At 38.7% G+C, this 27,966-nt stretch overlaps 1 protein-coding gene across 1 annotated transcript; it reads left to right on the forward strand.

The window, feature by feature from the left end:
• Nucleotides 1-1,447: 1,447 nt before the first annotated feature.
• Nucleotides 1,448-27,225, forward strand: LOC136167625 (C-type lectin domain family 2 member D6-like). Its single transcript, XM_065935154.1, has 8 exons — nucleotides 1,448-1,583; nucleotides 2,172-2,606; nucleotides 12,433-12,437; nucleotides 13,718-13,760; nucleotides 18,054-18,215; nucleotides 20,810-20,985; nucleotides 21,557-21,663; nucleotides 23,626-27,225. Exons 1-8 carry the CDS (start codon nucleotides 1,448-1,450, stop codon nucleotides 23,744-23,746), a joined length of 1,185 nt encoding a protein of 394 aa, XP_065791226.1. The 3' UTR covers nucleotides 23,747-27,225.
• The last annotated feature ends 741 nt before the right edge of the window (nucleotides 27,226-27,966 follow it).

Genomic DNA, 27,966 nt, shown 5'->3' on the forward strand with positions numbered 1-27,966 from the left:
AGCAGAGGTACTTCACATGAAAAAGAAATAGATCACCAGTTTCACTGGCTAGTTTAAAGATTCAAATGAAGTAACAGATGAAAGTCTCTTGTTACTCTATTTGACTCCAAAAATATTTAATACATAGTTTTTTTTTCCATCATAGCTCTATGGAAATGAAAGTAAAAATAGAGGCAATAACATTTTGTGTTTTTTTGTGATGGGTGTTAGATCGGCATCTAATTTGTGTATATGTGTGTGTGTGTGTGTGTATGTTTAACTGTTCAAGTATCATTTGTTGAAAAGATTTACTTTTTCTCCATAGTATTTGTTGTAGCCACGCGTTCCGGGAAACAAACGCACTCAGAAGTAGTGAAAGTGAAGTTGCTCAGTCGTGTCCGACTCTTTGCAACCCCATGGACTGTAGCCTACTAGGCTCCTACATCCATGGCATTTTCCAGGCAAGAGTACTGGAGGGGGTTGCCATTTCCTTCTCCAGAGTATCTTCCCAACCCAGGGATCGAACCCAGGTCTCCAGCATTGTAAGCAAGACGCTTTACCATCTGAGCCACCAAGGAAGTCCTACAATGCAGATAGTGGAGTGCAGTTTATATACAATGGTGGGCCCAAGGCAGAGTCTCCTCTTAGCCAAGGACCCCGACTACTTTTTATGAAAACATTTTATACCCTAAGAGTACGTGCTCAAACCCACCTCCCCAAATTCCTTGAAACTAGTCTGGACAAGGTAAAAGAGAGGTACAATCAAAGTTAAAACATGATTCATGTGTCATAGCCTAGATAGTTAAACAGTGGACATTTATCAATAGTCATACCCTGATAAGCATAATGGATTTACGACTTTCTTCTGTTACAGATATAATTAGCATATTCTTTTAGGCAACGGAGAGTCTAGGTACAAGTCCTGAGGCTCCTTCATCCAGGGGGTCTGGTTTTCCATTAATATGTCATTTCCATAGATACTGGGCATACAGCTCAAAGTCCACAGTCAGGCCGAAGATGGAGTCCTGATTTCAAGATGAATTCCTTATTGCCAAAGTCAGACTTAAATTGAAGAAAGTGGGGAAAACCACTAGACCATTCAGGTATGACCTAAATCAGATACCTTACAATTATACAGTGGAAGTAACAAATAGATTTAAGGGACTAGATTTGATAGACAGAGTGCCTGATGAACTATGGATGGATGTTCGTGACATTGTACAGGAGACAGGGATCAAGACGATTCCCAAGAAAAAGAAATGCCAAAAAGCAAAATGGCTGTCTGAGGAGTCCTTACAAATAGCTGTGAAAAGAAGAGAAGTGAAAAGCAAAGGATAAAAGGAAAGATATACCCGTTAGAATGCAGAGTTTCAAAGAATAGCAAGGAGAGATAAGAAAGCCTTCCTCAGGGATCAATGCAAAGAAATAGAGGAAAACAGAGGCGGTTCTAAGATGGCAGAGGAATAGGATGGGGAGACCACTTTCTCCCCAACAAATTCATCAAAAGAACAATCGAACGCTGAGTAAATTCCACAAAACAACTTCTGAATGCTGGCAGAAGACATCAGGCACCCAGAAAGGCAACCCATTATCTTTAAAAAGAGGTAGGACAAAATTTAAAAGATAAAAAGAGAGAAAAAAGAGGTAGGGACGGAGATCCATCCCTGGAAGGGAGTCTTTAAAAAGAGAAAAGTTTCCAAACATCAGGAAACACTCACCAGCAGGTCTGTGGCAAGTCTTGGAACCTCAGAGGGCAACATAACTGGGAGGAAAATTTAATAAATAATTAATTAATTAAAACCCACAGATTACGTGTCTAATGCAACTCCCAGCAGAGAAGCAGCCCAGATGCTCACATCTGCCACTAGCAAGCGGCGGGGGGGGGGGGGGGGGGGGGTGGCTGGACAGGGAGGCATAGGCTGTATTGCTTAGGGTAAGGACCGGGTCTGAAAGCCCCGAGGACAATCTGAGGGCACTATCTTGAGATAGCAACCCAGACTGTGGGATAGCTATCCCGCAAAAAGCCCTATCCTAAGACACTGCCAGGCCCGCTCACAGAACAAAGGACTGAGCAGAGCTAGCCGGCTGTGGACCAGCCCATCCCCAACCGGAGACTGGCAGGTGAGGGCAACCAGAGCCGGAAGGGGCCAATTGTGGCTCCAGATAGGCATCCTCTTCTAAACTGCAAGCAGGTTTCCTTGCTAACCAAGACTTCTTGGGATTCTGGACAGTCGACACCCACCGGGAGCGTCACAGCCAGAGATCAGCTCCCCAGAAGAGACACACGGCACACCTGGGAAGGCGCGCCCGTAGTACACCCAGAAAACGGAGCAGCTGGGACGGGGGAGGTGATAAGACACAGCTTCCAACTGGGGGCAGCTGCGCTCGCCAAGCACCTGGTCACCTGAGATGCTCGGACCTGGGAAGGGCACAAAACGCAGACCCAAGTCTGCGCCTTTGTGGAGTACCCGAGAACCTGAACCTGAGCGGCTTAGACCTGGGAAAGGCATGCAACCCAGGGCCCGCCTCAGAAAGTTCCCAGCAGAGCAACCTAGAGCCTGAGCAGTGTAGACCGGGAAAGCACACACACCGTGAGCGGGGGACAAACTCAGTGTGGCCGAGACACGGTGAGCACTCCCCACACACGCCAGTGACATTTGTTTGCGGTGTTCCTCCCTCCCCACAGCACGACTGAACAAGTGAACCTAAAAAAAGTGACCACCACTGCCCCCCTTGTGTCAGGGTGGAAATTAAACACTGAAGAGACCAGCAGACAGGAAAAGCTAAAATAAACAGAGGGAACTGCTTTGGAAGTGACAGGTGCAGTAGATTAAAACCCTGTAGTTAGCACTGACTACATAGGAAGGGGCCTATAGATCTTGAGAAGCATAAGCTGAATCAAGGAACCATCTGAGACTGAACTGACCCCACGCTGTCTGCAAGAGCTCCAGTGAATGTCCTAGATATATTTTTACTATTACCATTTTTTAAATTAAAAAAAAATTTTTTTTTAATTTTTAAGTCCTCTATTACTCCTTTAATTTTCATTTTTATAACCTACTATTACCTTGCAAAGAAATCCCTATTTTTAAATCAAACTTCATATATATATATATTTATAATTTTTGTGATTTTGTTTTGTTTTTTTAATATTGTATTTTTGAGAATCTAACCTCTACTCTAGATTTTTAATTGTTCCTTTTTGGTATTTGTTACCAATTTTGTACCTTTAAGAACCCAATCTTTAGTATCCATTTTTACCTGGGAGTGAGATTACTGGCTTGATTGCTCTCTCCCCCTTTTAACTTCCCCTTTTCTCCACCAGCTCGCCTCTATTTCCTCCCTCCCCCTTCTTTTCTCTACCCAACTCTGTGAATCCCTTTGTGTGTTCTGGGCTGTGGAGAATATTTACGGAACTGAATACTGCCTGGATCTCTGGATCTGTCTCTCTCCTTTTGAGTCCTCCTTTTATCCTCCTGGCCACCTTTGTTTCCTTCCTCCCTCTTCTTTTCTCTGTGTAACTCTGTGAACATCTCTGAGGGATCCAGACTGTGGAGAGCACATAGGGAAGTGATTACTGGCTAGCTTGCTCTCTCCCCCTTTGATTCTCCCTCTTCTCCTCCTGTTCACCTCTATATCCCTGCTCTCTCTTCTCTTCTCCATGTAACTCTGTGTACCTCTCCGGGTGTCCCTCACTGTGGAGAAACTTTTCATCATTAACCTAGATGTTTTATCATCAGTGCTGTATAGATGGAGAAGTCTTGAGGCTACTGTGAGAATAAGACTGAAAACCAGAGGCAGGAGGCTTAAGTCCAAATCCTGAGAACTCCAGAGAACTCCTGACTTCAGGGAACATTAATCTATAGGAGTTCATCAAAAGCCTCCACAGCTACACTGAAACCAAGCACCACCCAAGGGCCAACAAGCTCCAGAGCAAGACATAGCATGCAAATTCTCCAGCACCACAGGAACATAGCCGTGAGCTTCAATATACAGGCTGCCCAAAGTCACACCAAGCCCATCTCAAAACTGGACACTTCAATGCACTCCAGAGAAAAGAAATACAGCTCCATCCAACAGAACACCGACACAAGCTTCCCTAACCAGGAAACCTTGACAAGTCACCCGTCTAACCCCACCCACAGTGAGGAACCTCCACAATAAAAAGGAACAACAAACTGCCAGAATATGGAAAGGCCACCCTAAACATAGCAATATAAACAAGATGAAAAGGCAGAGAAATACTCAGCAGGTAAAGGAACAAGATAAATGCCCACCAAACCAAACAAAAGAGGAAGAGATAGGGAATCTACCTGAAAAGAATTCCAAATAATGATAGTGAAAATGAACCAAAACCTTGAAAAAAAAAATGGAGTTACAGATAAATATCCTGTAGACAAGGATTGAGAAGATGCAAGAAATATTTAACAAGGACCTAGAAGAAATAAAAATGAGTCAATACATAACAAATAATACAGTAAATATGCATTGAAACGGATGAAAATGAAACAACCACAACAACCCAAAACCTATGGGACACTGTAAAAACAGTGCTAAGGGGAAGTTTCATAGCAATACAGGCTTACCTCAAAAAACAAGGAAAAAAGTAAAATAAAAAACCCAACTCTACACCTAAAGCAACTAGAAAAGGAAGAAATGAAGAACCCCAGGGTTAGTAGAAGGAAAGAAATCTTAAAAATTAGGGCAGAAATAAACGCAAAAGAAACAAAAGAGACCATAGCAAAAATGAACAAAGCCAAAAGCAGGTTCTTTGAGAAGATAAATGAAATTGACAAACCATTAGCCAGACTCATCAAGAAACAAACGGAGAAGAGCCAAATCAACAAAATTAGAAATGAAAATGGAGAGAACACAACATTCTATTGCTCAGGACCTCAGACTGTGACCTTATTGGAATTTAGGGCTGGGGTGAGTGTAATAGTGAAGACATCATTACTATAGGCCTCAAGCTCTTTAGCACCAGTGGTGTTATAAGAAGAGGAAATTTGGAGTCAGACAAAACTCTTAACAAAGGGAAGACAATATGAAAACAAAGGGAAAAGACAGCCAGGTGACTGAAGTGATATACCTATAAGTCAAAGTGTGCTAGGTATGGCTAGCCATTATGAGAAGCAGGAAGAGGCAAGAAAGGACTGTCTCCTAGAGCAGTCTGAGAAAGCATGACCCAGAGGACATATTGATGTTGGGCCTTCCAGACTGTAGGACTGTGAGACAATCAATTCCCTGTGTTTTAAATCATGCAGTGCATGGCACTTTGTTATGACAGCAGTAGCATTAATACAATGTATTTCTGAAACTGTACAAACCCCTGCATTTTTGTTTTTAAAGTAAAAGACTGACTCAAGAATCAAGGATTGACTCCTTTTTTTGTCAGTTGTTTCATAAGGGCTGTCTTTCCACCTTACTTATAGGTTCGTCTGTTGTGCCAAAGCTTTTAAGTTTAATTTGGTCCCATTTGTCTATTTTTTGTTTTTATTTCCTTTACTCTGGGAAGTGGGTCAAAGAGGATCTTGCTGTGATTTATGTTGAAGAATGTTCTACCCATGTTTTCCTCTAAGAGTTTTATAGCTTTTCATCTTACATTTAGGTCTTTCATCCATTTTGAGTTTATTTTTGTGTATGGTGTTAGAAAGTGTTCTAGTTTCATTCTTTTGCATGTAATTGACCAGTTTTCCCAGTATCCCTCATTGAAGAGAGAAATGTGAAGATGTAGAAACAAAGACTAGCTATTGGGCTGGGGAACTGGTAACAATTTAGATTATAATTCAACCACATAGCAGAATCACTGAGCTCCTATTTCTCTGAAATATATAAAGGCATGGCACACATTGGTAAGATATTTTTACAAGAAGCAGACCCCCTCCAAAGGAAAACTGTGAATCATGAGAACGTGGACGCTAGACTGGTTGAAACCGGAAAATTGATGATGCTTGAAACTTCACCTTGATGCCAACCAATCCAAGAATTGTCCATGAGTTGGTCACACATTGCTCCTTGAACACTATAAAACTCCTCACAGCTCAGGTTGGATGCATGAGACAAGTGCTCAGGGCTGGTGCCCTGAGATAACCCAGAGGGATGGGATGGAGAGGGAGGAGGGAGGGGGGATCGGGAAGGGGAACACATGTAAATCCATGGTTGATTCGTGTCAATGTATGGCAAAAATCACTACAATATGGTAAAGTAATTAGCTTCCAATGAATGAAAATAAATGAAAACAACAACAACAAAAAAAACTCCTCACTATCCCAGTCCAGGGTGGGTCACACAGTCTTGAGTGCATTAGCCCTCTGTGGAGTTACAGATAAATAGAGTTATAAATGGAGTTACAGATAAATAGCCTGGATACAAGGATTAAGAAGATGCAAGAAATGTTTAACAAGGACCTAGAAGAAATAAAAAAGAGTCAATTAAAAGTGAATAATGCAATAAATGAGATAAAAAACACTCTGGAGGGAACCAACAGTAGAATAATGGAGGCAGAAGATAGGATAAGTGAGGTAGAAGATAAAATGGTGGAAATAAATGAAGCAGAGAGGAAAAAAGAAAAAAAGAATCAAAAGAAATGAGGACAATCTCAGGGACCTCTGGGACAATGTGAAATGCCCCAACATTTGAATCATAGGAGTCCAAGAAGAAGACAAAAAGAAAGGGCATGAGAAAATACTCGAGGAGATAATAGCTGAAAACTTCCCAAAAGGAAATAGCCACACAAGTCCAAGAAGCCCAGAGAGTCCCAAACAGGATAAACCCAAGGCAAAACACCCCAAGACACATATTAATCAAATTAACAAAGATCAAACATAAATAACAAATATTAAAAGCAGCAAGGGAGAAACAACAAATAACACACAAAGGGATTCCCATAAGGATAACAGCTGACCTTTCAATAAAAACTCTTCAGGCCAGAAGGGAATGGCAGGACAGACTTAAAGTAATGAAAGAGAATAACCTACAACCCAGATTACTGTACCCAGCAAGGATCTCATTCATATATGAAAAAGAACTCAAAAGCATTACAAACAAGCTAAAGCTGAGATAATTCAACACCACCAAACAAGATCTTCAACAAATGCTAAAGGATCTTCTCTAGACAGGAAACACAGAAAGGTTGTATTTAAAAACAAAAACAAAACAAAACAAAAAAGGTTGTCTAAACACGAACACAAAACAACAAAATAAATGGCAATGAGACCATATTTATCAATAATTACCTTAAATGTAAATGAGTTGAATGCCCCAACTAAAAGACAAAGACTGGCTGAATGGATACAAAAACAAGACCCCTATATATGCTGTCTACCAGAGACCCACCTCAAAACAAGAGACACATACTGACCGAAAGTGAAAGACCGGAAAAAAATATTTCATGCAAATGGAGATCAAAAGAAAGCAGGAGTCACAATACTCATATCAGATAAAATAGACTTTAAAACAAAGGCTGTGAAAAGAGACAAAGAAGGACATTACATAATGATCAAAGGGCCAATCCAAGAAGATGTAACAATATAAATATATACGCACCCAATATAGGAGCACAACAATATGTAAGGAAAATGCTAAAAAATATGAAAGGAGAAATTAACAATAACACAATAATAGTGGGAGACTTTAATACACCACTCACACCTATGGATATATCAACTAAATAGAAAATTAACAAGGAAACACAAACTTTAAATGGCACAATGGACCAGTTAAACCTAATTGATATCTATAGGACATTTCACCCCAAAACAAACAACTTCACCTTTTTCTCAAGTGTACATGGAACCTTCTCAGAATAGATCACATCCTGGGCCATAAATCTAGCCTTGGTAAATTCAAAAAAATTGAAATCATTCCAGTCATCTTTTCTGACCACAATGCAGTAAGATTAGATCTCAATTACAGGGGGAAAAAAGCTATTAAAAATGCAAAGAAATGGAGGCTAAATAACACACTTCTGAATAAACAATAAATCATAAAAGAAATCAAAAAAGTAATTAAAATATGCATAGAAATGAATGAAAATGGAAACACAACAACCCAAAACCTATGGGACACTGTAAAAGCAGTGCTAAGGGGATGGTTCATAGCAATACAGGCTTACCTCAAGAAATAAGAAAAAAAGTCAAATAAGTAACCTAACTCTACACCTGAAACAACTAGAAAGGAAGAAATGAAGAACCCCAGGGTTAGTAGAAGGAAAGAAATCTTAAAAGTTAGGGCAGAAATAAATGTAAAACAAACAAAAGAGACCATAGCAAAAATCAACAAAGCTAAAAGCTGTTTTTTTGAAAAAGATAAATAAAATTGAAAAGTTAGCCAGACTCATCAAGAAACAAAGGGAGAAGAACCAAATGAACAGAATTAGAAATGAAAGTGGAGAGATCACAACAGACAACACTGAAATACAAAGGATCATAAGAGACTACTACCAGCAGCTATATGCCAATAAAATGGACAACTTGGAAGAAATGGATGAATTCTTAGGAAAGAATAACTTTCCAAAACTGAACCAGGATGAAATAGAAGACCTTAACAGACCCATTACAAGCACGGAAATGGAAACTGTAATCAAAAATCTTCCAGCAAACAAAAGCACAGGACCAGATGGCTTCACAGCTGAATTCTACCAAAAATTTAGAGAAGAGCTAACACCTATCTTACTCAAACTCTTCCAGAAAATTGCAGAATAAGGTAAACTTCCAAACTCATTCTATGAAGCCACCATCACCCTAATTCCAAAACCAGAAAAGATGCCACAAAAAAAGAAAACTACAGACCAATATTACTGATGAACATAGATGCAAAAATCCTTAACAAAATTCTAGAGAACAGAATCCAACAACATATTAAAAAGATCATACATTATGCCCAAGTGGGCTTTATCCCAGGGATGCAAGGATTCTTCAATATCCACAAATCAATCAATGTAATACACCACATTAACAAGTTGAAATATAAAAATCATATGATATCTCAATAGATGCAGAGAAAGTCTTAGACAAAATTCAGCATCCATTTATGATAAAAACTCTCCAGAAAGCAGGCATAGAAGGAACATACCTCATCATAATAAAAGCTATATAGGACAAAACCACAGCAAACATTATCCTCAAGGGTGAAGAATTGAAAGCGTTTCCCTTAAAGTCAGGAACAAGACAAGAGTGCCCATTCTCACCCCTACTGTTCAACATAGTTTTGGAAGTGTTGGCCACAGCAATCAGAGCAGAAGAAGAAATAAAAAGAATCCAGATAGGAAAAGAAGTAAAACTCTCACTGTTTGCAGATGACATGATCCTCTACATAGAAAACCCTAAACACTCTACCAGAAAGTTACTAGAGCTAATCAATGAATATAGTAAAGTTGCAGGATATAAAATTAACACACAGAAATCCCTTGCATTCCTATATACTAACAATGAGAAAACAGAAAGAGAAATTAAGGAAACAATACCATTCACCATTGCAACAAAAAGAATAAAATACTTAGGAGTATGTCTACCTAAAGAAACAAAAGATCTATGTATAGAAAACTATAAAACACTGATGAAAGAGATCAAAGAGGACACAAATGGATGGAAAAATATACCGTGTTCATGAATTGGAAGAATCAATGTTGTGAAAGTGAGTATACTATCCAAAGCAATCTATAGATTCAGTGCAATTCCTATCAAGCTACCAAAGGTATTTTTCACAGAACTAGAACAAATAACTTCACAATTTGTATGGAAATACAAAAAACTTTGAATAGTCAAAGCAATCTTGAGAAAGAAGAATGGAACTGGAGGAATCAACCTGCCTGACTTCAGTCTCTACTACAAAGCCACAGTCATCAAGACAGTATGGTACTGGCACAAAGACAGAAATATAGATCAATGAAACATAATAGAAAGCCCAGTGATAAATCCACGAACCTAAGGACACCTTATCTTCGACAAAGGAGGCAAGAATATACAACGGAAAAAAGACAACCTCTTTAACAAGTGGCACTGGGAAAACTGGTCAACCAATTGTAAACGAATGAAACTAGAACACTTTCTAGCACCATATACAAAAACAAACACAAAATGGAATTAAAGATCTAAGCATAAGATCAGAAAATATAAACCTCCAGGAGGAAAACATAGGCAAAACACTCTCTGACATAAATTATAGCAGGATCCTCTATGGCCCACCTCCCAGAGTAATGCAAATAAAAGCAAAAGTAAACAAATGGAATCTAATGAAACTGAAAAGCTTTTGCACAACGAAGGAAACTATAAGCAAGGTGAAAAGACAGCCTTCAGAATGGGAGAAAATAATAGTAAATGAAGCAACTGACACAAAATTAATCTCAAAAATACACAAACAGCTCCTGAAGCCCAATTCCAGAAAAATAAATGACCCAATCAAAAACTGGGCCAAATAACTAAACAGACATTTCTCCAAAGAAGACATACAGATGGCTAACAAACACATGAAAAGATGCTCAACATCACTCATTAACAGAGAAATGCAAAGCAAAACCACAATGAGGTACCATCTCACACCGGACTTTTGCTATCCAAAAGTCCTCAAACAATAAATGCTGGAGAGAGTGTGGACAAAAAGGAACCCTCTTACACTGTTGGTGGGAATGCAAACTAGTACAGCCACTATGGAGAACAGTGTGGAGATTCCTTAAACAACTGGAAATAGAATTGGCATATGACCCAGCAATCCCACTGTTGGGCATAGACACCACGGAAACCAGAATTGAAAGAGACCCGTGTACTCCAATGTTCATCGCAGCACTGTTTATAATAGCCAGGACATGGAAGCAACCTAGATGTCCATCAGCAGATGAATGGATAAGAAAGCTATGGTACATATATACCATGGAATATTGTTGCTGCTGCTGCTGCTGCTGCTGCTGCTGTCACTTCAGTCATATCCGACTCTGTGCGACCCCATAGATGGCAGCCCACCAGGCTCCCCCATCCCTGGGATTATCCAGGCAAGAATATTGGAGTGGGTTATCATTTCCTTCTCCAATGCATGAAAGTGAAAAGCAAAATTGAAGTTGCTCTGTCGTGTCTGACCCTTAGCGACCCCATGGACTGTAGCCCACCAGGCTCCTCCATCCATGGGATTTTCCAGGCAAGAGTACTGGAATGGGGTGCCATTGCCTCCTCTGGGCATATTACTTAGACTTTAAAAAGAATACATTTGAATCAGTTCTAAAGAGATGGATGAAACTGGAGCCCATTATACAGAGTGAAGTAAGCCAGAAAGATAAACACCAATACAGTATACTAATGCATGTATATGGAATTTAGAAAGATGGTAACAATAACCCTATATGCAAGACAGAAAAAGAGACAGAGATGTATAGAACAGACTTTTGGACTCTATGGGAGAAGGTGAGGGTGGGATGATTTGAGAGAATAGCATTGAAACATGTATATTATCAAGTGTGAAACAGATCACCAGTTCAGGTTGGATGCATGAGACAAGTGCTCAGGGCTGATGCACTGGGATGACCCAGAGGGATGGGATGGGGAGGGAGATGGGAGGGGGGTTGGGATGGGGAAAACATGTAAATCCATGGCTGATTCATGTCAATGTATGTCAAAAACCACTATAATATTGTAAAATAATTAGCCTCCAACTAATAAAAATTAATGAAAAAAAGAAAACAAATTCTTGTTTATGTCTTGTGAAAAAGTGTACAGTTATATATGGTAGACAATGATCAGACATTTATTTTTTGTGTTTAAACAAATGAGTACCTGAACAAGGTACTACTCAAGGATTGATTTCAAAAGATCTGATGCTTGTGGACATTCAGAAGATATTATGTTGAAAAAGCTATAAACAGGCAGTGCAAGAATAAAACCTCGAAAAAATTTCTAACTGGGAAAAACTATGGTAGAAGTGTAATTCATGGTTACAAGGATGGGCTTTGAAAATGAACAAGAGAGTGTGAGCCTTGGTTGGCCACCAGTAGCTGTGTGATACTGGCAAGTTACATAGACTGTGAGATTCATTTATTTTACTACTAAAGTGAAATGAATACTAATAATAGTTTAATAACTTTTAGGGTACAATGACTTGGACAATATATACACTATATATGTAATATTTCATATAATTAACTGCTTGTTGTGTGTCTTAAGCTTACAATTATACAGATTCAAAGAGATGCAAATATTAAAAGAAGAACATCCTTGGTATGCAGGAAAAATTCCTTTGCTAGTAAACAAGTAAATAGATCTTCAGTATTTCCAAATGCATAAGAATGGAAATATGTAACTATTGATTTACAGGTGCCTGTGAATATACGTTTATACCACGTGGAGGCAATATAGCATTAGATTAAACAGGACTTTAGCACAGAAACAAATTTATGTACAAATCTCAACTATTTTATTCAGTGATTCTGTAAATTCAACCAGATATCGTAACTTTTTTTTTCTTCCCCAGATATGGTAACCTTTTTAAAGCTCAACATTCAGAAAACTAAGATCATGACATCTGGTCCCATCACTTCATGTAAATAGACGGGGAAACAGTGGAAGCAGTGGCTGACTTTATCTCTTGGGGGCTCCAAAATCACTGCAGATAGGGATTGCAGCCATGAAATTAAAAGACGCTTACTCCTTGGAAGGAAAGTTATGACCAACCTAGACAGTATTTTAAAAAGCAGAGACATTACTTTGTCAACAAAGGTCCGTCTTGTCAAGGCTATGGTTTTTCCAGTCATGAATGAATGTGAGCGTTGAACTATAAAGCTGAGCGCTGAAGAATTGGTGATTTTGAACTATGGTGTTGGAGAAGACTCTTGAGAGTCCCTTGGGCTGCAAGCAGATCCAACCAGTCCATCCTAAAGGAGATCAGTCCTGGGCGTTCATTGGAAGGACTGATGTTGAAGCTGAAACACCAATATTTTGGCCACCTGATGTGAAGAGTTGACTCCTTTGAAAAGACCCTGATGTTGGGAAAGGTTGAAGGCAGGAAGAGAAGGGAATGGCAGAGGATGAGGTGGTTAGACGGCATCACCTACTCAATGGATATGAGTTTGGGTAAACTCCGGGAGTTGGTGATGGACAGAGAGGCCTGGCGTGTTGTGGTTCATGGGGTTGCAAAGAGTCGGACATGACTGAGCGACTGCGCTGACTGACTGACTGACAAATCTATGTCTGTGATGTAAACGGAAGCAATTGCAGGTCTCACCAAAGGATCACTGCCCTTCATTGATTGGTACCCAGTAATGGAAAGGAAGTTTTTTCTACACATTTTATTTAATCTTTTTCTTTTTAGTTGATTCAGGCAGGAAAATAAATCTGGTCTGTGTTATTCCATTTTGACAGGGAAAAGAAGATTGTAGAGTAGATTTTCTAAGTTAAAAGCACTTTGGATTTTATAATTCTAAAACGCTTGTCAACTTCACTTATCTTGTTGCAGCTCACTTACTGGATGGGAGTTTACTGCTTTCACTTCTCACTTCCTGTTTTTGCAACTACTTATGAAACAGTGACATATGTTCTTGATTAAATAGAGACGTTACTATGTTGGAGACTTTGAAAATATTTCAGAGAGATCCTACCTCCAGAGAAAATGTGGAAGAGGGGCGATCTGGTAAGTGAAAATTGATAAACTTTGACAAAGTAAAATGGGGGCTGGGGAGGGGAATTCTTATTCCACTGACTACTGACAGGATAGAAATTGCACTTCAGGAATATCAGTACCTCACAATTCACCTCTGTAGAAGGAGAGATGGTTTGACGGTCTAGAGGTGGCTGAGAGGACAGGTAAGTGTTATATCAGTTAATATGCTACTGCTTATGTTATTTAAATATTTCACATGAATTACATTACAGGAGGTTAATAGAAAAATGCTCTTTGGGTTTATTTTATTAGCCTTTATATTTTCCCCAGGTTGCTGGCGATTTGCACTTTGGCAAGTCACATTATGATATTAAATAACAGATGATCATATCTCAGAGTAATGGTAAACAGACACCAACATTTGGTAATATATATACTACTAAAAGTTGCCCAAACCTACTGTATAGCACAGGGAGCTGTGTTCAATATTATGTAACAACCTAAATGAGAAAAGAATTTTAAAAAGAATAAATACATATATATGCTAAAAAAATTCACTATGACACTTATGCTGTAATGTGATTGAATCTAGTAATCACATGTTTAGAACCTGCTATTTGTTAGACATAGAGCTACAAAAACAAATTACATTTAGACCCTGATTTCAGGGCTTCATCATCTCAGGGACAGACAAACAAGTTACTACAACTTGATGTGATTAGTGTGACAAGATATTTAATGAAACTTAGGGAGTTGGTGATGGCATTATTGTGAAGTTACTTTTCACCTGGGCCTTCAATGATAGCGTCACATTTTCTGAAAGAAACAGGAATAAAAGTCAGTTTTCTTAAAAAAAAAAAAAATTCTAAGTAAATACAAAAGTATACTTTCCTTCCCTTGGTCACAAAAATACCCTGCAAAGTTTCCTTTTGGGGTTAAGGGTAAATGTGATTTTTCAGTGAGATCATTAAATGTTTCAGCTAAAATCTATTGAGGCCCATTTTGTGTCTAGATAATTTTCTCTTGTCTCTCCCTCTCTGTCTCTCTTCTGCTTTGTGTCTCATGGGGTCTGCTGTGCTTCTGTGTTCTCTCTCTCTCTTTCATTCTCTATTCCTTTGATCATAGTGGATCTTATATGGTCAAGCTTTATGTCATCCTATTTAGAGTATGATACCAAAGTAGTTTATTTAATGTGTCTTACCAGAGATTTTCAGTAGTGAACATAAAAACATGAGCATCTTTTAAACCTAACCATTTTAGTTAAACAGTTTTTTTTAATTTATTTATTTTTAGCTGAAGGATAATTGTTTTACAATATTGTGTTGATTTCTGCCCAAAAATCAACATGAATCAGCCATAAGTATAACAGTTTTGATTTAGTGAGAACATCTGTATTAATATAACATAGTGATTGATTATTAAAAGCATTTGTTGAAATATAATATCTATATGGTTGATGTTGTTATTTTCAATATCCCTGCATTACGAAAAAATAATTATAACCTCCTTCTATTCTCCCCAGTTGATATTAGCTGAGAACTAATGTCTTGCTGTTCCCTAAAGAGACTTTTGTTTATTAAAACCATGAATAGTTATTGACTAAAAAAAAAGTTGCCTCCAAACTGGGAATATTGATGTACAGATCTTATTTTATAACTTAGAAAACAAATGTGTGGGTTTGGGAATAGGATGCTAAAGCCATCCTCCAGAAAACCCTTTAGCATTTTTAGTTTATAAGAAATTTGATGAGAAAGAGAAAAAATATAGCTCATACTTCAGCTGTTTGTACTTCAACCCAGCATGAAAGAATACCTTTTATTGAACATCTATTTTCTGGTAAAAACATGCATTTCCATCTTTCTTTTTTCCTTATCCCTTTCTCTGAATTTTATTTTTTATCAAGGACAAGATTATATTGAATTTCCTGAAACACAGGGTTCACACTTAATAAGAAAGAAAGTTCTTGAGCTTTAATGTTTTACTAGCTAACTCAAGGGCTTAGGTAGCTGAAACTATTTGACCAGTGCAAATGTGAAAGTTATTATTATTTTTTTTTTTTTTAATTAAACTGCTCCTGTAAGCTAACTAGGCTTTCTAGAACATAAAACTAAAGTTAAAACCAATAGACCAGTATTATGGTTCATTTCTCTGTTCTTCTGTGAGATAATCCCCAACACTATTTTTCAAATTAGAAAATTGGTTATTTTGTTTGGAGTATAATATAAGGCATTTGAAATTAGAAAGAGACAAGAAGAGACAAACCATAGAGTGAGAAGAAATTTTCCTTTGCTTTTCTGGTTGGTTTAAGAATTTAATTGATTTGACATAGATAACAGGAGAAAATCAAAGAAAAGTTAGCTAACAAAAATACATGTGACAGATTCAGGAAAATTGAGTAACTGGGAAGCAGCCTAGATGCCCATCAGCAGCCAAATGGATAAGGAAGCTGTGGTACATATACACCATGGAATATTACTCAGCCATCCAAAAGAATCCATTTGAATCTGTTCCAATGAGATGGATGAAACTGGAGCCCATTATACAGAGTGAAGTAAACCAGAAAGATAAAGACCAATACAGTATACTAACACATATATATGGAATTTAGAAAGATGGTAACGATAACCCTATATGCAAAACAGAAAAAGAGACACAGATGTACAGAACAGACTTTTGGACTCTGTGGGAGAAGGCGAGGGTGGGATGTTTCAAGAGAACAGAATCGAAACTTGTGTATTATCAAGGGTGAAACAGATCACCAGCCCAGGTTGGATGCATGAGACAAGTGCTCAGGGCTGGTGCACTGGCAAGACCCAGAGGGATGGGGTGGGGAGGGAGGTGGGAGGGGGGGGGTCGGGGTGGGGAATACATGTAACTCCATGGCAGATTCATGTCAATGTATGGCATAAACCACTACAATATTGTAAAGTAATTAGCTTCCAACTAATAAAAATAAATGGGGGGAAAAAACTGAATAACTGGTCAAAATGGCCAAAAACTTCACATGAAATACCATCTCCAGCTAAAGACAAAAGATGTTGGGGGTGGTGCCTTGGGTTGCAAAGGGGAAGAAGGTCATTGACATGGACATGAAAAAAGAGGAAGTTGGGTGAATAAATGTTTGCAGGGACACACAGAGACGACAGACAAACACAAAGCTAAGTCTGAGAGTCTGATCTCCAGGGCCTGCCCACTGTTCCCACCACATTCAGGCCCATATTCTTTGCCAGAAGTCCTTGGGGTGAAAGCAGGCCTGGGTTCCCAGGAGCCTGCCAGGAGCCTGGTGTCTCTTGGTTCACTGGATCTGTCAAGCACTAGGATGAGGGGTCCTGGGTTAGTGGGAGCCTGCAAGGAGTCACATAGGGCTGCAGAGTCAAGCCTGATGTGATGCTGGGGAAGGCAGATCTGGGATGTGTAGCGAAGTCAGGTGCTGTTTTACTCCCCTTTTCCTAGGGGGAATGGGTCTCTCTCTTTTCTGGACTGCCCAGTCCTGAGGGAAGGGTTTTGGGAGCCTGGTCCCCAAGAGTTCACCAGGAGCCAAGTATCACTTTAGCTCCACCTGGAGCTGCTGGAGTTGGCAGGTGGAGGGGGAGACAGGAGCTTGGACTCCTAGGAGCCCACAGGAAGCCCAGGGTGAGAGCTGTCTGAGGCTGCATTATCTGTCTGGGATTACTGGAGTGCAAGAAGCTGGGATGAGGCAGGGAGTGGGTGTGCCTGGAATCCTTGGCTCTGGGGAAGGTATTTTCATGTGCAGATAATTTTCAAATTGATATTTCTACTGGGAGGTGAGTGGATGTGACTTCTAGAAACACGTTCACTTCTTTCTAATCTTTATGCCTTTTATTCACTTTTCTTGCCTCATTGGCACTGATAGAACCTCTAGCAAAATGTTAAATTGGATTGGTGAGAGAGAGCAGACATCCTTGCCTTGTTTCTGACCTTTGGTGGAAGGGGTTCACTTTTTCACCATTAAATATCATGTTAGTTGTACTACTTCTGCAAATGACAAGTATCAGTTTATGTCTTTCAATTCCTAATTTGTTGGAATTTGTTATCTTGGAGGAATATTATGTTTTTCACATATTTTGTCTATACTTACTGAGATGATCATATCCTTTCTCTTCTCTTATTCTGTTAATAGGGTGAATTACATTGATTAATTTTCTAATGCTCCTCTCAGTATTTCTAACCAGATTTCTCATTTAAGGAGGTAAATCTGAATTTTTTTTTATCCTAATTTCTACTCTTTTTGTTTCTTACTATTTCCCTAGCTCTTCTTCCAATTACTGAAAGATTCTCTAGGGGAAAAAACTCAGTATCTCTTAGTCTGGTCCCCTTTGGGTCATGGCCATCATTTGTGGACTTTGATCTCTTGTGAAGGATGTTGGCGACAGGAGAGGTGAGGTACAGCTGACTTTACAGGTTGATTCTGTGTCAAGTCAAATTTTTCTCCCTAATACGTCCATGAGATTGAGATTCTGACATTGCATTTATAGGTAAATTACTCCGAATTGTTTATCTGCTGAGCCAATCGAGAAAAATGCTCCACAGGATATACCTGGCAATTAAATCTATTGTAATTTCTGCCAAGTTTTATCGTTTCATCTTCATTGCATCCCTAGCTGCAAATCTAATGCTATTTTATCCTCTTTTCCCAGGTAAGTTGTGTTTTATCCAAACTTTACAATTTTCTTTGCACTTTTATATAGTCGATAAATGTTTATTGAGCTCCATTATGAACCAGGCACTGTGTGAAGTGCTTGAGGTATGGTATACCATGAACAAAACATGTGCACATGTGTGTGTGCGCGCGCGCACACACACACACACACACACACAATCCCCATGCCAGTGAACTCCTATTCTAGCAGGAAGACACAGATACTATAATAAAAAGTAGCAGGGTAAGGAGTACAAGGGATTCTCCTGATAGCTCAGGTGGTAAAGAATCCACCTGCAATGCAGGAGACCCCGGTTCAATTCCTGGGTCGGGAAGATCTGCTGGAAAAGAGATAGGCTACCCACTCCAGTATTCTTGCGCTTCCCTTGTGGCTCAGCTGGTAAAGAATCTGCCTGCAATATGGGAGACCTGGATTCAACCCCTGGGTTGGAAAGATCCCCTGGAGAAGGGAACTGCTACCCTCTCCAGTATTCTGACCTGGAGAATTCCATGGGGTTGCAAGAGTCGGACAAAACTGAGCAACTTTCACTCATTCACTCAAGGAGTACAAGTGTCCAGGGCAAGCCTCCTTGAGAGGATGACTTTTCAGTAAACTATTAAAGGAGATGAAGGAGCCATTGGCTATGTGGGGAAAGCATTCCAGATGGTGGGAACAAGTAGAATGAAAGGAGGAATCTCCTGATAGGTTTGAGGAACAGCAGGGAGGCTTCTTCAGCGGAAGCAAGGTGAGAATGAGGAAGAGTAATGGGCTGGGGGTCACAGGATTATGAGTCAGTTAAAGATTTTGGATTTTGTTCTGAGTGCAATGGGGAGGAACTAGAAGAGAAAAATTGTAGGAGAGGAATGCCATGATCTGAATTTCATTGTAGAATAATCATTTTGACTATCACATTGAGAACAGATTGTTAGAAGAAAAGTTAGACATAGGAACAGCTTCTAGGACAAAGTTGTAGATCTGATTAGTTGTATGTCTAACCAGATAGGACAGTGGCTTGGCCCTGGTGGTAACAGTGGAGGTGGAACAGGGTATCAGAATCTGTCTATTCTGAAAGTTGAGTCAACAGTTATTTCCCATCAGGTTGGATAAGGGAGGAAAAGTGAGATTATGAAGCAAAAACATCTATTCTTCCCATAACCTATACTCTGAAATATTGCTGGTTACAGAGTATTTAATCAGGGCCTGTATATTTTTATACATATTTGACAGAAATTCACATAAAACAAAAAAACTTCTGGTAACCTTACATCGTATTTTTGGTACTAAAATCAATATTTGAACTGTGCTATATTTTGTCTACTAGAAGGTTTTATACCCTTAAGAAATGTAGCATAGTAAAACCTAGGAAAGGTAAGGAATTTGTCTTTCTTCTGTCTGGAGTAAGAAGGACTGATATAAAGAGGCTGTGGGGAAAGGGAAATCTGTTTGATGCTTGGAAAGAGTACTACAGAAATTAAATGCTACAGAAGTTGATTTCTTTAACAATTAGTGTTCGTGGACCCCTGGGAAGTGAGGCTCACATATTCTCTGCTTGAAGATCAGTGGACTGATGGCTTTTGTGCCTGAGATAAGACTGTTAGTGATGACTCCAGGAGGCAACAATTGAATGTACAATACATACTTCAAGACTGACCTCGGGCAAAAGTTCACCATATAAAATATATATACATTTATTCACATATTAGTTTCTGTAGTACATTTTGTTCCAAGGCAGTTCTCGATCTAATAAACTCATTTAGGGAAAACAACTACCGCTAACTTGCACTCAGTAAGTGATCACATATCTCAATATTGCATTCTCCAAGAAACCAAAAGAAGAAAATGATCTTAGAAAAGACTGTTGTTTGGGCAAGCAGTGAAATGCAAACAAATTTCCAAATATTGATTAGCAGCTGGTGATTTATAAATCATTATGGCTAGTAGCACCCTAAGAGGCATTAGTAATACTATTGGCAATGCATTATAGCTCAGCAGTTCTGCACAATCGAAATTGGGCAGCATCCATAGAAGATATTTATTACATAGCCAGGCATTTAAGAATGTCTTTCTGGAAGCAAAATATGATGATGAGGGAAATTATATAATGAATGGTTCTCAAATACATATAATGGAAAGCTCTTTATTGGGAAAAGCAAACACATTTGGGCATGGAAGACATTTCTCGAAATCTGTCTACCAACTGAAAGTAGCTCCTGTTCGGACGTGAAGAAAAACAAAATGCTATCTCCCAAAGTCATAAAAGTACCAGAGTCTAGTTGATATTCGATCATGTTTTTCTTCAAACCCCTCATTTTGGAATTTCCCTGGTGGCTTAGACAGTAAAGAATCTGCCTGTAATGTGGGAGACCTGGCTTCGATCCCTGGGTTGGGAAGATCCACTGGCCTGGAGAATTCCATGGACTGCATATTCAGACAAGACTGAGTGACTTTCACACATATATACTGTATATATGTATGCATAAAGAAAAAAACACACATCAAGAAAAAAAGACTGACCTCAGGATGGTAAGTGGAAAAATAGATGAAAGGGATGAGAAAATTTGTTACATTTACTGTGTTTGTCCAACTTTTAGTGAGAAGGAGAGAGCTGGACTCATATGTTTTGTATGTTCCCTGCTCAAAAGGATGGATAGGATTTGGAAGAAAATGTTTTTATTTTTCGGATGAGACAAGGAACTGGACATTCAGTCAGACATTCTGTACTTCAGAAGAAGCTGTTCTTGCTCAGTTTGAAACCGAGGAGGAGCTGGTAAGGAATATTTTTGGATCATGTTCTTTGTTAAGTATTTAGCCCCTGAGAAGGCTATAGGCTGCATAGGGTGACAGCTGAAAAAAGAGGAAGGATCCCATTCCAGGCAGATTTGGAGGCTTGGAGTGCATATAAGTGCCTGATATTTCTTGAGTATGTTCTCTGCCTGGAACCCTGTGAGACAATTTAGACACATTCTCTCTTGTATCCTCATAGTTAAACTTTAGTTAAAAGTATTATTCCCATTGTACAAAGATATATGGTAATCATGCAATTTTTCACCCAAATTGGGACATTTTGGGGAGTGAAAATGACAATATTAATAATAAATTGGTGCCACAGGTATAACCTGGGACTTTCTCAGTCAAACTGGGATGTGTGGTCACTTTAATGTAATTTAGGATCAGAGATATTTGAGTGACTTAAGCTGAGAACTGGGGACTAGTCTCCCACCAGATTCTAAACTTATCAATTATTTAGGCTGCCATTTAAAGAGGGAAGGCTAAGGGGAAGAGGACTCAAGGGTAAAATGAAGATGAAATGTGTTTTTGCTTTCTGTGTTTTATAATAGAACTTCCTGCTAAGATACAAAGGCCCTTCTGACCTTTGGATTGGCCTTAGTAGAGAATCATTACATCATGTTTGGAAATGGACAGATGACTCTAAATATAATGCCTCGTAAGTTTATAGACTTACTTCTATTGTATTTACATGTGGTTTTGGGTATGAATTGTGTTTATGAGAAAATAAATTTAATATCATGGGAAGGTTATGAATTAAGAAATATAAATCCTTTGTATGCTCTTCCATTTATTAGTTGCACCTTTGGAAAAACTTTAATATGATTTCAGTTGAAACCTCTATCATGACGATAACATTGGATGTAGTTCTTCCACTTTCACCCACTGACTTAAACTCTGCTAATTCCCTACTTAAAAGGTAGAGAGAACAGCTGAGGCACACGAGAGTCCTACAGTCTTAGAAAGCCACTAAGAATTGATATCCACAGACCCTCAGTCCACTCTTTCATTTGCTACGTTCATTCTTAAAAGGAAGGTTGTCAGGGAACCAGTGGGAATCCTCCCTAAATTATCTCTGGGAGGAACCTTAGTAACATGTCTTGGATTGTGAGTGCTTCGGTGGGGATGTTTTGAATGCAATCATTACATTGGAGCAGATAGAATTGCAGTCACTTCCCTCAATCAAAACTAAGCCCTTTTAAGAATTTACTAAAGTAAACACTTTATTTTCACACATGTATGAAACAGGTCAGGAGAGCACTAAAAATGTTCTTCACTCAAGGCCACTGGCAATGAAAATAATCAATAATAGATCAATAAATGATCAATAATAAAAGTAGAAAACGTTTTTTAGTCCTCAACCAAGTTGAGGACTGAACTAGACCACTTCCTAGATTACTCGGAGAAATCGCTCCAGAGAAACAGGGTTTCTAGCCCAGCTTTACATCTTGTCAGAACAGAGAACATTAAACAAGTCAGGGTTACATCTCTTTGAGGTTTCCCCCAGAATAAAAAAAAAAAAGAATAGATCAGCACATACACAGGGGATCAATATGACCCTGGTACCTGGGAAGGGAGTCTTATCAGCAAAGGAGAACCAGCATTGATGTCTTAAGAAGAGGGACATTTAATCTTTATTTCTAACATGGACATTTTTACTTCTGGTCAATGTATCATTTTCTTTAGTAATTAAAGCAGAAGTATAATGTATGCTTGATAGGCCACAAGCAGGTTCTTTTTAATAGCATAAAATTTAATTCACCTATAAACTAGAATGACTTCCCTATATCTCAATATGTGAAATTTTCATTTATCACCACCCATGGCAACAGTTCACTTGGCTACCATAGCAAGCACCATTCAGTTCAGTTCAGTTCAGTTCAGTTCAGTCACTCAGTCGTGTCCGACTTTTTGCAACCCCATGAATCGCAGCACACCAGGCCTCCCTGTCCATCACCAACTCCCAGAGTTTACTCAAACCCATGTCCATCGAGTTGGTGATGCCATCCAGCCATCTCATCCTCTGTCATTCCCTTCTCCTCCTGCCCCCAATCCCTCCCAGCATCAGGGTCTTTTCCAATGAGTCAACTCTTCACATGAGGTGGCCAAATTATTGGAGTTTCAGCTTCAGCATCAGTCCTTCCAATGAACACCCAGGACTGATCTCCTTTAGGGTGGACTGGTTGGATCTGCTTGCAGTCCAAGGGACTCTCAGGAGTCTTCTCCAACACCATAGTTCAAAAGCATCAATTTTTCAATGCTCAGCTTTCTTCACAGTCCAACTCTCACATCCATACATGACCACTGGAAAAACCATAGCCTTGGCCAGATGGACCTTTGTTGGCAAAGTAATGTCTCTGAATACCTAGTCAACAACATAACTGGATTTGGGATGGATGGTGATAATCTTCTGATACTCCAGTAGAGACTTTGAGAATATAAAAGGAACTAAATACAGAAATGGTGTATATTTACTCAGAAGACTTATGAACAAAAGATTTTCACTTTTCTCTTGTTTACTTTAACAGTAACTGAAGTGGGGGTGCTGAAACATACAGAGGAGGAATGAATGTAAGATGTCCAGTCTATGCTTTTTAAATATTTTTGTGTTTGGTTTTAGGTTTACCATCACAGGAGATGCAACATGTGGCTATCTGAATGACCTTGGAGTTAGTAGTGCCAGAAGTTACACAGATAGAAAATGGATTTGCAGCAAAAAAATAACTATTCCATGTCCTTAAATTCTTCAAGTCTTTTTAGGGAATTTCACACATAATCTCCAAGAGCTGCATTATAAATTATATACAGTTGCTGCTCTAATGCTTGCTCTTCCAAAAATATCACCAACATTCATTTATAGTGTTTTTAACAGCAAGGAGACAAGGTATACTTGAATGATACAGGGGTTTGGAAGAGCATGATTCTAAATTAAGTAAGTGTTATATAATATGAGTTGATATGTATGTTTTGAACCCAGTCAATATGAACAAATGCCTCTTTTTATATACAGACAGTACTTTCTTTGCACATATGGGACCATAAAAATAACTATGATAACTGAAGCCATGCAAAATGATTTTAATCACTGATGAGAAAAGTTATTAACTGGTTAACACAATGGAAATTATCTTGCCATCAGTTACAAATGTATGGGGAAAATTTTTTTGGATTTCCCTGGTGGCACGGTGGATAAGCATCTGCCTGCGAATTCAAGGAACATGGGTTCGATTGCTGGTCCAGGAAGATTTCACATGCCACGGAACAGCTAAGCCCATATGCCACAATACTGAGCCTGGATTCCAGAGTCCATGAGCGGCAACTACTGTAGCCCAAGTGCCCAAGAATCTGTGCTCTGCAACATGAGAAGCCACTGCAATGAGAAACCCCTGCACTGCAGTGAAGAGTAGCTCCCAGTGCACCAGCCCTGAGCACTTGTCTCATGCATCCAACCTGGGCAAAAATCACTACAATATTGTAAAGTAATTCGCCTCCAACTAATAAAAATAAATGAGAGAAAAAAAAAAGAGTAGCTCCCACTCTCTGCAACTAGAGAAACCGCAAAACAAGGAAGACCCAATGTAGCCAAAAATTAATTAATTCATTAAATAAAAAAAAAAACCACTTATATAGGGAAATTCTTAAAATTCCCAAGACTAGGGCCTTACCTGGTTGTCCAGTGGCTAAGACTCTGCTCCCAATGCAGGAGGCCTGGTTTCGATCCCTGATCAGGGAACTAGATCCTGCATGCTAAAACTATAAGATTCCCCAGGCTTGTCTCAGCCAAAAGTTCCCACTTGCAGCAACTAAAAATTCCACATGCTCTATAACAAAGTTAATCAGCTGTACAGCCTATGGAATCTTTGGTTGATGCATGTGAGATTTTACTCCAATTAAAAAAAAAAAAATCTTACCCCAAAAAGCAGGAAAGAAAAAAGAAAGACATCACAGAAACTGGCAAGAAAAAAAAAAAAAAAAGCAGGATTCCACATACCACAACCCATAGAGAAGATTCCTCATGCCGCCTGTAAGATCCAAGCAGCTCCCCCCCAGAAATTTATTAGAATAATATTTATTATAGACTCTATATTTTAAAACATTAGAAACACTGAAAAAAATGCCTTGTACACTTCAATTGTTGGTGTTTATGTTTCAGTGTGCTAAATAAATGTTATCCCTATAAACTAATATTTTGGTTTCGGTATTTTATATACCGATCTTTTGTTTACCCTTTATTGGATTTTAAAATCCTGCTTCCACTCTAATTAAATCACAAATAGTTACTTCTACCCAATAGTCATGTGATACCCAATCTCAGAATATATGATTGAATTTGATAAACAAAATGTTTTAAACTTTTACAGCATTAGCTACACTATACTCATGAGTCTACAAAAGTAGAAAATAGTAACTTACAACATAATCTCTCTATGTATTTCCATTTCTCCTTGACTCCTTACCCCCTGGTTTTAACTTGTTTTCAATACCTATGACACTATTTCGGTTTTATAAGTTCATTTGTAGCCTTTTTTTAGATTCTACATGTAAGTGGTATCATATGATATTTGTCTTTCTTGCCAGTTTCTTAGTGTAATTTTATGCAATTTTGTATATATTAATTTTCCATATATGTATAAATATTATATGTTTAATTAAGGGCTTCCCCGATGGCTCAGTGGTAAAGATCTGCCTGTAGTGCAGGAGACCTGAGTTGCATCCCTGGGCTGGGACAATCCCCCGAAGAAGGAAATGGCTACCTCTCCGGTATTCTTGCCTGTGAAATCCCATGGACAGAGGAGACTACAGTCCATGGGGTCTCAAAGAGTCAGACACAACATAGTGGGTAAACGACAACATAATCAAATGAACCAATTCTTCAAAGTGAATCTTCTACACTTTCTATTAGTTTTGTTTTCCTGGAGAACCCTGACTGCCATAGGAAATTAATTCCTTACAAAGCAAACTTTGACTGAAGGGGACAGAAGACAGGAAGAATGCAAGATGCATTCACTCCCTGTCTATTGCCTTTGCTTCCTTGGCTGGACAATTTGGAAGCACAAGTGTTTGACAGGCTCACAGGAGGCATCAGAAAGAATGAACAGTCTGCTCAGCTTTTTCTAAAGATGTAACATTAAACACCTTCGTTAACCATTTAAAATGTATTTATTTATATACTTATTCATTTCTTTGTAAGATTCATTCATATTCATTAAAGATTTAAATCTATGGAATTTATAACTACAAAAAACATAATATAAATCAATAGAAGTCAAATTGATATGTCCATAAAGTGAAATAGTATGCAATAATAAAGTAAAACTATAATAGTGTGTGGAAGGAGCTATGATTTTGAGGAACTTGCTTGGTCATATGATAGTTCTATTTTAAATTTTTTCAGGAAATTCCATAATGTTTTCCATAGTGGCTTACTAATTTAAATTTTTACCAGCAATGCATAAGGGTTCCCTTTTCTATACATTCTTGCCAAAACTTGTATCTGTCTTTTTGATAATGTCCAATCTAACATGAGTGATGTAGAACATCTTTTTATGTTCCTGCTAGCTGTCTGTATATCTTCTTTATAAAAATGTCTACTCATTTCCTCTCCTCGTGTTTTAATTAAATTATATGGTTTCTGTTGTCATTCTTGCTGTCGGATTTTGGGACTGTGGGCTGGGACTCCAGTTCTGTTGTTGGTCAAGGCTTCTCTGGACCAGTACTTAACACACACACACACTCAATAAACATGTGTAGGGATGACACAGCTGAGCTTATGGGAAGCAAGTGGGACTGAGAATTTGTGAGCTCTACCCAAGAGGATTGAATTTAAGACTCTGAGTTTTGTCACCACTGCCAATGTGGCTTGAGCAGGGTAGGGGGCCTGCTAAGCTGAGACCCATCGTCCTGCCCAGAGTTCTACCAGGGCTTGGTATCATTTTCACATTTGGTGGGAGAGGAGGTCTTCTCTGTGTTCAGAGGGAGCTATGGTAAAGAATCAGCCTGCAATGCAGGAGACTGGGGTTCAATCCCTGGGTTGAAAGATCCCCCGGAGAAGGAAATTGCAACCCACTCCAGAATTCTTGCCTGGAGAATTCCATGGACAGAGGAGCTTGGCAGGCTGCAGTCCATGGGGTCACAAAGAGTTGGACATGGCTGAGAGACTAACACTTTCTTTTTGCTGCTGAAATGTGGAATGTTTTTTAACAAAAAATATGTGATTATTGATAGATAGCAATTTATTAAATACATTTTAATCTCATTGAAACAGGCTTGTTTTGGTATTTACTCAGTTATTTGCATTTTCTCAACACAATCTTTTTTGTTTTATTTTGCATCAACTTTCTGGTCACAAGATAGGTGACCAGGTTACCTATTTTTTTTTTTTTTTTTTTTTTTCAGAACGATCACCTATATCAAACATATCAAAGCAATCTAATTTTCCTATAGGCCCAGTGTAACAGAGTTCCTCAACATACTCTCTTTGTAAAATTTTTTTTTCTTGAGCTCTGATATTTCATATTCATGAGTCAACATTATCTTATTTTAACAAAGCTCTATTTTCAGTTCAGTGCCGTTCAGTTCAATCGCTCAGTCATGTCTGACTCTTTGCAACCCCATGAACCGCAGCATGCCAGGCCTCCCTGCCCATCACAAACATTTGTAGAAAACTAATAAAAGAAGTACGTTCATTTTTGGTATCAGATCCTGGCCTCCTGAAGACATTTTACAATGTTGCTGATATGGTGGTCAGTTATACAGCTGATGGACACAGATTGCTTTCACTTTCTACTTGTGTATACTCTACGCAATAGATTGGAGCGTGGCTGCCTCCAGTTCTCTCCAGGATGCCTCAAGTTACAGGAAACACCTATTTTCACCAATGATTTTTAAGATATGATGGAGTTTCAGTGCTTAAAGAAGCCAAATAAGTGTTTACATTAGTCTACAATTCACAGTTTTAGTT

This window comes from Muntiacus reevesi, chromosome 1 (genome assembly GCF_963930625.1).
Source record: "Muntiacus reevesi chromosome 1, mMunRee1.1, whole genome shotgun sequence".
In the NCBI taxonomy this organism is placed as follows: domain Eukaryota; kingdom Metazoa; phylum Chordata; class Mammalia; order Artiodactyla; family Cervidae; genus Muntiacus; species Muntiacus reevesi.

Bases quoted from the DNA above. Each gene is read 5' to 3' on its own strand.
- LOC136167625 (XM_065935154.1), top strand. From the start codon at position 1,448: ATGGGGAGACCACTTTCTCCCCAACAAATTCATCAAAAGAACAATCGA. The intron at 18,216-20,809 runs GTAAGTTGTGTT...TCCAACTTTTAG, and splicing joins ATTTTATCCTCTTTTCCCAG to TGAGAAGGAGAGAGCTGGAC. The intron at 21,664-23,625 runs GTAAGTTTATAG...GTTTGGTTTTAG, and splicing joins GACTCTAAATATAATGCCTC to GTTTACCATCACAGGAGATG.